Source organism: Myxocyprinus asiaticus, chromosome 13, assembly GCF_019703515.2.
Source record: "Myxocyprinus asiaticus isolate MX2 ecotype Aquarium Trade chromosome 13, UBuf_Myxa_2, whole genome shotgun sequence".
NCBI lineage: Eukaryota > Metazoa > Chordata > Actinopteri > Cypriniformes > Catostomidae > Myxocyprinus > Myxocyprinus asiaticus.
In genome coordinates, this window is record NC_059356.1 from 1,736,071 (window position 1) to 1,751,278 (window position 15,208).

Below are 15,208 nucleotides of genomic sequence, written 5' to 3' on the forward strand. Positions count from 1 at the left end.
CATCAGTCACAAATACAATTCAGAAAATTATGCATCATGCATTAGATCAGAATGAAAACACAACTATTTCTGAGCTGAAAAGATACAATAATAAAATCAATGTGGAACATTGTATCTCAAAGGGAATACAGTGTGGCCCCCACGTGCTACTTAAAGGGATAATTCACACCAAAATTTAAATTATCTTATCATTTACTCACCCTCATGCCATCCCAGATGTGTATGACTTTATTTTTTCTGCAGAACACAAATTTGCAGGCAAAAAAAAAAAAAAAAAAAGCAGATTTTTAGAAGAATATTTCATCTCTGTTGGTCCTCACAATGCAAGTGAATGGGTGCCAAAATGTTGACGCTCCATACAAAAAGTAATCCATACAACTCCAGTGGTTAAATCCATGACTTCAGAAGTAATATGATAGGTGTGGGTGAGAAACAGCTCAATTCCGTTTTTGTTAGAAATTCTTCTTCCTGCCTAGTACTTTTGGTGGCAATATGCATGAAGAATGTGAACCACCAAAAACACACAAGTGAAAGTGGAGATTGACTGAGCAGGGAGGAGAATTTATACTAAAAATTGATTTAAATATTGATCTGAGCTGAGATATTCTTCTAAAAATCTTCATTTGTGTTCTGCTAAAGAAAGAAAGTCATACACATCCGGGATGGCATGAAGGTGAGTAAATGATGAGAGATGTTTTTTCATTTTGGGATGAATTAATCCTTTAAAGCCCAATATGGCCCCTGTACCAAACAACTTTTCCCACCCCTGCTCTACCTCTATTCTGTGGGACATGACAAGCCAAGTGACCCTGCTTTTTTAGCATTTTTTTATTCCTTGCATTGTTTTGAACATGTTTTACATGCAACAATAACTCGCTTTGTCTGCATTAAGGGCATTTTAGACCCTACACATAAATTGATTTTAATGTAATTGTTTCATACATTACGATTTAAAATGGTGAGCAGTGTACTTAAAATAACTTTTTCATGTCTGTAATCATGTTGCCCTTTTATTTTTTTGGAATCAGATTAATGTAGTGTTTATCATAGATAAGTGATGTACTTTAAAAGTTGGCAGTCAAAAACACCTATAAAATACCTGTATTTTTTATTCTTTCTGGCAACCAGCCATAAAAGGGAATGTAAATTACTGTATGTGTGCTACATTTTGAAACTGCAGCATACACTGTTTATTATAATGGGGCATAGCTTTCGCAACTCAGTACTCAATACTCACTTCTCTTGAGTATTTTTATGAGCTACTCCTTTACTCTTACTTGAGTAGTTTTTAGGACTGGTTCTTTTGCTCTACTCACACTACATTTTTTGGGAAGTAACAGTACTTTCACTTGAGTATGATTTTTCAGTACTCTTTCCACCCCTGGTGGGGAGTATGACGTTTGAATGCCAGGGGGCACACAGAAGAGGTGCTGATTTTTTTTCTGTTTTCAGAATGAATCCAGCAACATTTATACAACAGTGCCCATTCACTAGTGAATGAATGATCCTCACATACAGTCTTGTTCATCAGTTTTTGATGCCGCCTTCTGGAGATGTAGAATAGTGTCGTTGCATGTCTACCCTTTATCCAGCAGAGGGCGCCACACTACTCTTTCTGGAATGCACATCATCTGTTTCTCTCATTTCTTTTCATTGCTGGACAAATACTGATGTACAAGAGAACCAAGAGCGCTACATGAATCATACATGCTATGTATACTAATGTGTTTCAAACTAATATCTGGTTAGCATACTCCTGTTTCTAAGTTATAGAATATATATACCTAGAGTCCTTTATAGGGTAGACATTGTTTTACCCCAAATCAACTCCAAATTAACAGCAGATTAGCAATAATGCCATGTTCATTAAATAGTTAACCCATGCCTGAATGTATCTTAGTGGTATGGTTTTGTGTTCACATGTTAACCCAACAGTTATTACAAAAACATGATGAAATTGTATTTTGGATGTCAGAATTCACAAAAACTGTTCTTATCTGAGAGAGTTTAGAGGAAGGTGCGAAACAAAACTACAAAACCACTGCTTGAGAAAACACACATTCTGTGTAACTTAACTTTTACTCAGAATCTCATAGTTCTATCCTGTGCCACTTGTGACAACTTCCCTGTGTGACATCTAGCCCCAGTCTCCCCTAAACTGTGCAGTAGGCCCATTTACTAAATAATAAGCTAGTATTGCATTCTGAACACACACACACACACACACACACTATATTCCTCCACTTGCAGTTCAGCTAATATGTTGTTAGATATGAGAGATATTGTAGAGTGAATGTTTCATAGATGGTGTATGAGCTCCATTAATTGTACAACTGGCTCCAGGCTGAGTGATCTGGGGCAAGCACCTGCTGCAGAAGTGGGTGAGAATGACGAATGCTGTCCTAAATCCCCCATCCGCTCACCTCGTCCCTCCATGAGCCAAATTACTCATATCCTGAGGGCACACAGTGCAGTCTGGAGCAGAGTGCATCACGGAGGACGTCCTGATGGTTTGCAGCCAGTTCAGGCACTCTGAGTGAGTGTGTGTATCTGTGTGTATTAGAGATGTAGGGTAAATGGATACATGGATAAAGTAATAATTAACAAAATGATGAAGTGAGAGACTTAGCTCTTTAGTCTAATTTCTATGAAAGATGGTTGTCTGGATTATGGGCTACACATTACTATTATATTCCTACAAAAAAAGTACTGTGGTGTTGGCAATACAATGTTATAGATACAAATGGTGATGCCATGGGTAGTTCCTGTTATGTAGTTCCTTTTCAACTCTAACTTAAAATATAAAAAACATCAATATACATGTGTTGTAATTTAAGGAAGTATGTCTGTAGAAAGGTTCACTGGATGAACAATCTGTGTTGGGAAAAACTATTGATTACCAATTAAATTGTATAATATTATTAAGAAAAGGTTTTGTTTGACACATTTCTACTAGAAAAAGGGAAAAGAATGTAGAAACAACTGGATTATTTCTTAAATGCCTTTTTATTTTTTTATTTAAAACAGTACATAGCACCCGGGAACATGAAAAAAAAAGGCAACATCGGTTCAAACAAGTGATGTTAACAATCAATCGATAATCGATTAATCATTGTTAATATTTTGATCAATTAAGCTTATCGAATGTCAGTTAATTAATTTCAGGACAAAGGCATTCAGTAACCACGCTCAGCAGACTATGATAAGGCTGGCTATACAGTTATCCGCCGCTACAGGGTGCTTGCACACTGCATGTCATGTCTTATCCACATGACAGAAGAAGAAAGGCACAGATGAAGAAGAGGGCTCAATGTAATCATTGTTGGACCATTTCTCACTCTACAGTTTTCCTGAGCAAACACTGGGCTGTGCCATCCATTCATATTCTATAGCCGCTTGTCCTATGCAGGGTCACAGGTAGTGCTGGAACCTATCCCAGCTGTCTCAGGCTGAAGGCAGGGAAACACCCTGGACAGGTGGCCAGTCCATCACAGGGCAACACACACAGACATACACATTCACACAATTTTAGGTCTCCAGTTAACTTAACCTGCATGTCTTTTTGGACTGTAAGTGTGGTTACACACCTGGAGGAAACCCACATGAACACGTGGAGAACATGCAAACTCCACACAGAAAGGCCCAGTTGAGCCAGGACTCAAACCCAGGACCTTCTTGCTGTGAGGCAACAGTGCTACCCACTGAGCCACCCTGATGATTCTAATTGCCCGATAAAAATTTTCTGTTTCTGGTTTCAAGATGCAATGCAAAAACTACCAAAACGAGCGATCCCAATGGAGAACAACATCCATTGAAGTTTCATGGAGTAAAAATAAATTTCTGGATGAACTAGTGCTGTTGTTGGCTGTCACAACAAAACAACAGTAACTAACCTCGGACCATCATTTCATGTCAGCTTGTATAATGTCAATTGAGACACTGTCAATAAAAAACGGCCATCTCTGTTGTGTGAAGTATCGGCAGTATATCTTTTTTATAGTATTATAGTTTTTACAAAAGTAAACTTTTAACATAAGAATATACATTGACGAGAGTGAAAACACTGGAGACCGGATATTGAAAACAGTCGAATCGTGGAACACTTCCACATAAATGAACATTATGCTTTCTGCATACACCGTGATAGTGTGTTCAAGTACAACACGACAACAAGCACTTTTTATATGCTGGTCTCCATTTTTTCCATCCCAACCTACAATTATGTCAGTGTAGTGATAGCAGAAACGAATGTATTTCTTGCTCAAATGTATTTCTCATAAACACGACATTTAGATTTTTTTCAAGGCGATCGACAGGGCAATTAAAATGACTAAATTCAAATCAGCAACTCTTGTTTGAATCAGTCTGATTTTATAAACCTAAGTTACTGCTGAATTGACTGGATCAGTTACAGCCTGCATCAAGCATTGATTCAGGGTTTCACTGTGGAATCAATGCCCCCCAGTGTAACCACGAAACATTTAGAAACTGTTTCGAAACAGTATGACGTAACGAAGCCTCGTTTGCTAAAATAACATGACTTGAAGTGAAGCATGGTTCGAAACGAATGATTCGTAAAGGTTTAGAAGCTGCATGAAGCAGTGTTTCGAAAATGTCCATCATCATTATGCAGCGGACATCTCAAATGTCTGAATACTGACATCCCTAGTTCAGACCAATATAGCGTATAACCCAAAAATTCACCACATGTTCACAGATTGTGGTATTGTGACAAAAGATAATGGACAAATATTAAAAATATATTGACAAAACTTACTGCTTTGGCCACTGGGACCAATTTTAGCTAAAGAAAAGTCAACCTACTCTTTCCGATTTCACTATGTATCCAAAAACCTTTTTGTTAGTGTTGTCCTTAGTTGCCATGTTATGCTGGTTGTCAAACCATATCTAAAGTAAATGAACCTAAGTGATAAGATCCAGGGTTCAAAAGATGATGAGAAATTAAGATGCTTTTGATGTAGGATGTTGCATTTTGTCTTTTTTGAAAGAAACGTTTGGGTCAGTGAACACGACTCCTAAAGATGGAGGAAAAAAATGCCTCATCTGCTTCTGACCCAAATTTAGGACAGGCACACCTCAACATCGCTCATGACTCCAATGTTTTACTCACATCAGGCCAAAAATACGTCCTCAGAGGCTGCTTGAACTAGGTCAACAGACAGCTTTTTTTGGATCACAGAGAGAGAAATTGTGCCATCTGAATGATAGCGGTCTCCTAAAACCAAGATGAACAGCAAAATGCCTTCCCTGCCAGTTTATTTTTACAACTATCGAACTGGGTCAATGACAATGCCAGGGAACATGACCAAAAATACAAGGGAGACTGGGGCTAGTTGTCACTTTTTACTCCCATTATTATTTCTCAGGGTGGGTTTATTTTTGAAAGTCAATTTCCTTTAAGTCTTGGCTAAAGCAAAAAAAAAGCAAAAAAAAAAAAAAAAAAAAAAAAAAAGCTGTTGAACATTTTCACCATTATTTCCCAGGAAGTTCTTTGAACACATATTCACACTATATGGAGTAAGTAGTCACACTAGAACCAGTCATAAAATATGTCTTCAGCTAAAATTTAAACATTAAACAAGTATGAAACACAAACCAATTAGCAGAAATTGTAAGTTAACATCCAAAAAAATATTAAAACTATTGTTTTGGCCAAAAAGTTTTGTAATTAATATATTTATTACATTTAAAAAAAACTGAGAACATGGTTCAACATTTCTACTGTCATTCATTGACCCTTGTCTAAATGTATGCTAGTGTGGTTGTATTGTGTCCACAAGCTTACACTACAGCTTTTACAAAAATATGATATTGGGATTTTAGTTGAGGATAAATACAAAAATATTGTTATTTGAACCAGGTGTTTGAAACCAACATACTACTGCAAGAGAAAACACACTTTTGACTCCAAACCTTTTTCAAAAAAAGAGATTTTTCAAAAAAGTAGATGGGGAAAAAATTTGATTTTCTCAAAACATTTTTATTGGTCATATACAAAATAAACGAAGCTGTATTTCAACAAACATCCATTATATACAACAGTACAACAATAACTTAGCCACATTTAAGAAATGGTTAACTGCATGGTTCAAATCCACAGTTGTTAAATATGAATACATCAGATCACTGGTGTATTTAGATTGTAAAAGTACAATAATTTAATCAATAAATAAGATACAACTCACCCATTTTTACTGTGTTTCATACAAAGTACTGCAATATATCTTATTACAACCCATTGATAAAAATAATGAAAACAATCATAATCAATCATAAATTCACATTTCATAGCTTTATTTTCTGAGACAAAGATCTATTCAGAGTACCAAATATAAAAAACCTGCACTGTCACTTGCTCACCAAACACTGAATACGATAAACTATTAGCCTAATTCTCCATAAAATTGATATTCATGTGCTGTGTGCATTGCTCCATCTTTCTTGAATTTATTTTTTTTTTTTGCTTTTGATCAATCACTCATGAAAGATTTATTTAGACCCATGACCAGGCCTGTTACATTACCTAATGATAAATTACACAACATTTTACTCACAAGATCATGATAATATTGTGTAATATTGTAGCTCTGTTTAAAAAAACCTATGAGAAACTTCACTGTCTCTGTCTACATAGGCAGATACTTTTTAAGCCACATCCACACTAATCAGTTTTCATTTGAAAACTCCAAATAAAAACTTCAGTTTTCAGTTTCCTAGCCTGATTGTTTTCCAATGTGTGCTGCGCTCGCGACATACGCTTTGCCTTAAATGGAGTGACGGTTAAATTTAAAATGAGAAAGTTTTTAACAATAAAGACGTAAGATTTATTTTATTACGTCAAGTTTATATTATGCTGTGCAAATGTAGCCCATTCTGTCTTAATTGAACTGATTTGAATTTTTGAAAAGTTAAGAAAAAATATGACTTTGTTCATGCAATACTGTGAATTTTTGAAAACCAATTAGATCCGTTACATCCCTAGTGTAACCGTGGCTAAGGCCACACGTTGAAAACGCAACTGATTTCGCTAGGTTTACGCCTCTCATCCACAGCCACAATGCCGTTGTCCTCCATTGAAAATGGAGCATTTTGTAAACACTCTCCATCACCGCATACTTTAGAAAACAATGACGTTAAGAAACTGAAAATATAGTTTTCATACAAAAACTGATTGGTGTGGACTTGTCCTCTGTAGGCCACACATAAAAAAAATAAAAAATAAAAAAAATGCATCGATCACTACATTTACGCTTCTCATCCACTCTAGAACAGCATTTTCCTCCACAAAAAAATGTTATGTTTAATATCGCTGCCCATTAATGCATAATTTGGAACCTGGCCTAAGTCTCTGCAATAAGAATGCGTTGATATAGCTAAGTTTATGCTTCTCATCCACACAAGAACAGTTTTCCTCCACAGAAAACAGCGTTTCAAAAACACTCGACATTTTCGAAACACTCTTTGGAGAATGACTTTGGAAACTGAAAATAGATTAGTGTTGATGTGGCCTAAGGCAGCACCCTAACTGCAATGGAGCCTCAAGTGACTGATTTAGAATGCTCTACATACTGTAGGCAGCAAATTGTGCCCCATACCAATAGTGTTCCTAGCGCACAAGAGACTCAAATCACAATGAATTCCAATAGAGTAGAATAGAGTAGATATGATATAAGCTTCAAGCATACAAATACATACAGTAGCACATTCAAATAATGAAGTAGTCAATTTTAATTAAAAGAAACTATTTCTATTAATAATTTTTTGCTATTTAATGAAATAGAATTGTAATTCTCTCGCTTCGTCCATCATCTTGGCTGATGTTTTACACTGAACTTGACGCAATGCATATTTGCGACATTTTCTCCACAAAAGATACATGCAGCCTTAGAATTTGGTCAAAGTGAGGTATCTTAAAAGGCAACGTAATGTTGCTGTCTACTTTTTGTAACAGCCTTGTGCACCTTAAAAAGCTGCCTACAGAGGTATCTCACTAGGTTTTTGGAAAAGAGATAATGAATGCACGTACAGACCAGTAGTAACTATACCTCACTGAAGCATCTTTCTCAGTATACATTTTTTCAATAGTGCTATTATACAAAGTACCACAAACATCATTGGTCAAGAGAATGAATAACTGGTGTGCACATTAGGGTACAGTGTGGCACTTATCCACGGACTACATTGAACATTACAGAAAAGTGCTGTGTGGATTAACTGTGCTAAAAACCACAGAGAAAAGAGGCTGCTAAAAATGCTTTCAAATGGAGGGTGAAGATAGAAAGAAAAGAAAGAATGAATAAAAGAAAGGCGACTGTTAGGATGTGGTGAGTGAATTATCTGAGCAATCAGCTCAAAAAACTAACAAGTCATCAAATTTCTGAAAGCCTACACCCTAAACTGCTGAAACCGTACGCTGCATATTTCTACTGTAGCAAAACATTTTTCAGAATACTGAAATACTGATTGTTGGGGCCTTGAAAAAGATGAGGAGTTGAGGTGAGAGGGCAATGCATTCATTTCACATTCTTTCAATGTGAGCACATTTCAGTCTGTTCATTTTATCCTTAAAGGAATAGTTCACCCAAAAATGTATGTTCTATCAACATTTACTCACCCTCAATCACTCCTATATGATTTTGTCCCCTCTTTTGTTTAAACACAAAACTTCAAGCTGCTTCATTTCTATTCAATGAAAGTTTTTTTTTTTTGCCACATTCAAAAAAGGACAAAAGAAAGCATCATAAAAGGAATCCATATGACTCAAACACTACATTCAAGGTCTTCCTAAGTCAAACAATAGCTTTGTGTGAGGAACAGATTGAAATTAAACTTCACACATTCTTAAACAAATGTTGTGTTCAACTGAAAAAAAGAAAGTCATACAGGTTTGGAAACACGAGGGTGAGTAAATGATTACAATTTTCATTCTGAGTGAACAATTCCTTTAAATCCACTGCAGTCAATATCTATGTTTCCATCCGAGTTGCGAATTTAATTTATGCGAAAAATATGAATATCGCAAAAACAATGTGCGGATAAGCCACGTTTCCATCCCTTGCTTTCAAAAGAACAAAATAGTCACTTTTGGGGAAATTGAAGCAACTGTGACTCTTTTATTAATAAAATAATCGCGGTTTAGGATGCGCAGACAATTTATGACTGGAAATGACAGCGTGTCACACAGTTCTGGGAGCACTATGTGTGTGTGCATTCCTCCATCATGACTTTGTGGTGTGGATCTATAAGATAAGATATTCTTTATAAGTATCAATAAACCTGCTCTTCGGGAAAAAGTGCAAGTTTGTGTTTAAATTATTTGCTCTGCAAACTCTATGCAGGCTTTGGATGTTTAGGACACCGGTATTTCAGAATGACCAGGGCAACAATTCAGATATGATGACTGATCCGCTGGTTCATGAATGCATTATTCAGTCACGTGATTTTTTTGATGTGCATCTTGTATTCCTGTTAAATTTAATGGGAGTTTATTCGGTAAATGTGTTTCCATCAGTTTATGTGTATTTCTTCTTATCCAATAAAAAACGTATCAACCTCAAGCAAGCGTATACATTTTATATTCGCATTTTGGAGATTTTATTCGCATCTTGGTGTTTCCATGCAGCAGATTTTATGTGATATCCTAAAATAAGTGTTGATGGAAACATAGCGAATGATTTGAGAGTTTTCAGTGTCATTAATACTTCAAACTTTTGCAAGATTAGCCATGACAGAGTATGATCCATTTCCCCTCACTAAACCCTTCAGCTGATTCTCACGGCTTGAACACACGTCAGGGCTACAACATTAAATTCTTTTGGTGCTTTTATTACACTGTCCTGAGCAAATGACAGGAAAGGGCATACTGAATCAAAATAAGCCCAATTCATCAGTGCATTTACTTGCAATCTTGAAAATACCCTGATCATCTCTCAAAGTGTTCTCGTCAAGTGTTTCGTAGGCCTGTACACTGTGTTCTGCTCTGAATCCATATATGACACGTGTCCATTAGACACACAACATATCACTGACAGGATCAATGAATGAACTTCATATCTAAATATATTGGCTCTGTTCCAAAACTCATTGAGCTGCCTCGCTGTCTGCTTCCAAGGCAACTTGGAACCTCATACAGAAATTGAGCAAACTGCACCACTTCACATAGGCAGCAACTCAATGCAACACAGAAATAGCACTTAGCATGGGAAACTCGACTCACTATAGAGCACAACTGGTTCCGGAAGTAAAAATCGCATTAATTTTTTTTCCACTGGGAAAATTATTATTAACGATAACTTATAAAAAAACATAACTTATAAACCTTTAAAGACTGACCAACCATGAGCTCCGAGGTTGTTAATTGATGGTATATGCTTCTCTTAAGGCCATGATTCCACATTATTTCAATTTCATAAAAAAAATAAAAAAAAAAAAAAAAAGTGGAATTTCTGGTAAAGAACTGCACTAACCTCAATACTGAAGAGAAACGCTCCACCAAACAGAGAATCGTTGCAAACAAAGAGTGCCAAAAAAGCTCAGCAGCAACACCCTCTCCCATAACGCACTGTGTATAATCCTTCATGTCCAAGAGGAATCCTAATCAGATGCCTGAACCACCTCAACTGACTCCTTTCAACGCGGAGGAGCAGCAGCCCCTCCCTGATGTCAGAGCTTTGCACCCTCCCTGATCCCTTAGGGTGAGCCCTGCCACCCTGTGAAGAAAGCTCATTTCGGCCGCTAGTATCCGCAATCTTACACTTTCGGTCACTACCCAAAGCTCATGACAATAGGTGAGGGTTGGAACATAGACCATCTGGTAAATTGAGAGCTTTGCCTTCAGGCTCAGCTCCTTCTACACCACCACGGTCTGGTACAGCGAACTCATTACTGTAGCCACTGCACCGATCTGCCTGACGATCTCATGCTCCAACTTTCTCTCACTCGTGAACAAGACCCTGAGATACTTGAACTCCTCCACTTGAGGAAGCTGATCTTTCCCTACCTGAGGAGGACAATCCACCCTTGTACGGCAGAGAACTATGGTCTAAGACTTGGAGGTGCTGACCCTCATCCCAACTGCTTCAAACTTGGCCGCAAACCACCCCAGTGCTTGCTGGAGGTCACAGCATGACGATGCCATCAGGACCACATCGTCTGAAAATAGCAGGGATGCAATCCTGAGGCCCCAAAATTGGACACACTCCACAACTCGGCTGAACCTTGAAATCCTGTCCATGAATATCATGAATGCACTAACGGCCCTGGTACCCCACACTCCCACAGTATACCCCACAGGACACCCAAAGGGACACGGTCATATGCTTTCTCCAAGTCCACATAACACAAGTAAAGTGGATGGGCAAACTCCCACACCCCCTCTAAGACCTGTGCTAAGGTAAAGAGCTGATCCACTGTTCCACGACCGGGACGGAATCCGCAACTTTCCTTCTCAATCTGAGGTTCGACAATCGGCAAGAGTCTCCTTTCCAGGACCCTGGCATAAGCTTTCCCAGGTAGGCTGAGATGTGTGATCCCTTGATAGTTGGAACAGTCCAGTCCCCCTTTTTAAAAAAGGAGGGGCCAGACAAACTGCGATTCAAAATTCCCCTATGATGTGACCAGCAGGAAGTAAAGTGACCTCGCCCGAAACAGGGAAAACATGGCACTCTCCTGGTGCCAAGCCTGGGAGAGGAGCTAGCAGGCGAGTGCCTGGTAGCCGGGTTCGGACCCATGGGGCCATGCAATGCCCAATGGGTGGCAAGCGAAGGCAGGGGCCTGTGCGGACTGGACTTTAACTCAATTGGTTCATATTTTTTTATCATTTTTATTTAATTACGTCATTCGCAATGCTTCATGGGATTGTAGTTCATTCCCTCATTAAAGACTATAAGAAATTTTTTGCTTTAAATCAAATTTTATACTGTTGTGATTCACCTCAGAGCTGGTTGGTTTGGTTCATGGCTTAGCACTCTTTTATAAAGGATTTTATGAAATCCCCATGAAAAAAAAAAAAAAAAAAAAGAATGGGAAAATACTTACGGAACCAAGAAGGCTGAAGAAGTGGGCAGGCACTGTTATGCTCTATTAATTCAAACAGGATTTGACGTTAGCATGTTACTAAGCTAACACAATGAATCTCTAATAAGCATAAAAAGTCATAGCACACACTCATATTAGGTTCAAAATACTTATTTTTTATTTTTCAAAATATTTCTAATGATGAATTTCTCCGAGAATTGTAGATGTGAATATATTATTGTAATATATGTAATTTGTAATTTTCTTGATTCATCTGCCATCTTTGATGGATTTACTAAGCTTGTTGCAGTGCATTCTCAATGAAGGATACTGTACATGAAATGCTAACTTAGAATTTGGACAAAAGGAAGGTACACTCATGCTGACTACCTTTTGAAACAGACTTGACCTTGGGAGTGTGCCTATGATGCCTTAAAATGCTGCCTATTTAGGCAGCTCACTAGGTTTTGGAACAGATCAATAATGCTATCGCTTTAAATTCAAGTCTTGCCATTTTTGTGATAGTCCTGAAATGTTGAGCCCAATTAAACATGTCGCTTGCCAAACATAATAGGTAAATTGCATTTTACATAAGTTTTGCCCATGTTTGCCTTCTGGATTCTGGCTTCTGTACACATTACTTCTTAATATTCAATTAAAAAACAGCAGGACACTTAAGAGTGAACAACACTGTCACCTGACCACATACAGTACACGTTACGCCACGCGCTACCCCACTGCACGCGCCTACTTACTAGAAAAGCAATCAGACTTCAATAATAAGCCACTTTTGGTACAACTGCAGAATTTATATCAAACAATGTTGCTGTTGTTTTCCATATAAATAAAGTTTTTTTTTTCTTCAAATTCAGAAAAGAAAGAACAATTTTTTTTTCTTCAGACAAAGACATCAGAGACCATTTGCTTACGATAAAACAAAGCTTGTGTTGGGTTGATTTTGGAAATTAATTGCGACCAGCCCATCCACAAATCACAAAACAACTAAGCTACAGCTCTACAACTCTGAAAAAAGTGATAATGATCAGTTTTAACAACAAGGTTGACTGACTTCATATATTTCCTAAAAACACGTCAATGCTCCTCTCTTTCCGACTGATAACAGAACTCTTGTGATATTTAAAAGAAAGCTCTCTCTTGTCTGCAAAAGATGAGCATCACCTGTCCTGTATGCATAAATACAGTAGTTTATTGCCTCTCCTGGTCATATTCCTCGGAATACAGCTTGTAAACATCATTCCACTAATGGAATTGAACAAAATAGGAAAGAAAATGGAAAACTTGCTGAGAGCTGAAGAACTTGGCTTTGTGAATCACACAATTCAGATTTCTAGGGGAACGTCAATAACAGAGAATCTCTTTAGTTTCACCCATCATTATATTAGTCAGTGGATAATATCAAGCACTGGTATCTGATTACACTTTCCAGTTGGAGTTAAAGGAATATTTTAATATTGACTACAAATTACTTCTTTAGAATTGTAATCAGATTACTTTGCTAATTACTTCATAGGAAAAGTAATCACACTGCTAATTACTTTATTTTTATTTTCTAAAACACCTTTCTGTTCGACAAATTTAAAATAATGTCTATATATCCTCGTTCATCAATAACAATTTAGGTTTTAGATGCATTCTACATAAATGTTTTTTAGAAATGTGTGTAACCCTAGTATGTGTAATCGGATTACAAGAATTTGAAATTTAATGTTACACTACTTTTGACTTAAAGTAGTTAGATTACAGTAACTAATTACTTTGTAATCGGATTTCAACCAACACTGCATATGACATGTTTTATTTTTCAAGTGAAACAAAGGAAATGTTTAGCAGATCATGGTGACACAAAAATATGAAATACTGAGATTTGCAAGCTGAACTTTGGTTTGTTTCTCACACAGATCTATTGTGTGACTTCAAAACTTGACTTGGAATACAGCGAATGAGTCATATGGTTACTTTTATTGTACTTTTATAAAGCATTTTCTTCTAGAGGTCACTATATGCTTTTATTGTATGAGAAAATTACAGCGTGGACATTCTGCTAAACATTTACTTTTTTTGTTCCACAAAAGAAAGAAGGTCATATGGGTTTGGAACAACATGGGGGTAATTAAATAATGACATAATATTTATTTTGGGGTGAAGTATTACTTTGAATCAGATGCTAATTCTTTGAGTATATTGTGTCCTTTAACATCTGAGAGATTAAAAGAAATGTCATCTATTTCTATGTTTATGTACTATAGCTCTGACAGAGCAGATTGTGCAAGAGAGAAATGTTTTTGTCTTATTTTCCAGTAAATATATGTAAACATTCTTAAAACAAGCAAAAAACAAAATCAATTTACAACAAAATATTTTGTCATGTTTTTGAGAAATTTAACAAAATTTGGTGAGATTTATGCTTAAAAAAAAATGTCTTACCCCATTGGCAAATAGTTTGTTCTTGTTATAAGCGTAAACATTGCAAAATTTTGTTAGATTTCTCTGAAAACAAGACAAAACATGTTGTGCCAATCTGCTTCAAGTACATTTGTCTTGTTTTAAGGATGTTTAGATATTTTACTGGAAAACAAGACAATTCTCAGTAATAAAATTATTTTTTGCAGTTTCATGCTCTTTATGTTCAGAGTAAGCGTGTACTTGATGTATCCACTAACCAACATACTTACAATGTTCCCTAGCTGTGCATTACGAGCGTGCTTCTGTTTTGGATTTGACGATGGTGATGACGCTGGTGGCGGCGACCTTGCCCGGTATGAGGGGCCCTATGACAGATGTGATGGGGCCCCTTGCAGCGACCACAGGGCTGCGGGCCACAGTCCTGGCAAAGCTCTGCAGGGCCTCGTATTTGGAGCGCAGCACGTCCAGCTCCACTTTCATGCTGGCATTCTCGGAGGCGAGCTTCTCCACCTCTTGCTGAAGCTCCACCTTCTGCTTCTCCAGCTCCTCCTTCTGTGTGACACGTTTGACGCGGCAGCTGGCGGCATAGCCGCGGTTCTTGAGCGTGCGCCTCCGCTGCTTCAGCTGCAGGATTTCATCTTTAGTCAAACCGCGCAGGTGCTGGTTCAACTCCCGCACAGACATGGACACCAGCTCATCATCTGTAAGACTCGTGCCATTCTCACCTGGCTCACGCTTCACCTGGAAA

General features: G+C 37.4%; 1 protein-coding gene across 5 annotated transcripts in view; it reads right to left on the reverse strand.

Annotated features, from left to right (window-relative positions):
• Nucleotides 1-2,277: 2,277 nt before the first annotated feature.
• The window catches only part of LOC127450413 (transcription factor MafG), a 43,556-nt gene continuing 30,625 nt past the window's right edge, over nucleotides 2,278-15,208 (reverse strand). For 4 of the 5 annotated variants that reach the window (XM_051714519.1, XM_051714520.1, XM_051714516.1 and 1 more), the window contains one exon: nucleotides 5,987-15,201. In XM_051714519.1, coding sequence (XP_051570479.1) covers nucleotides 14,749-15,201 — 453 coding nt within the window. In that variant the 3' untranslated portion in view covers nucleotides 5,987-14,748. Of the gene's footprint in view, nucleotides 2,551-5,986; nucleotides 15,202-15,208 lie in introns of those variants that run through there. The other variant, XM_051714518.1, reaches the window with a different exon arrangement.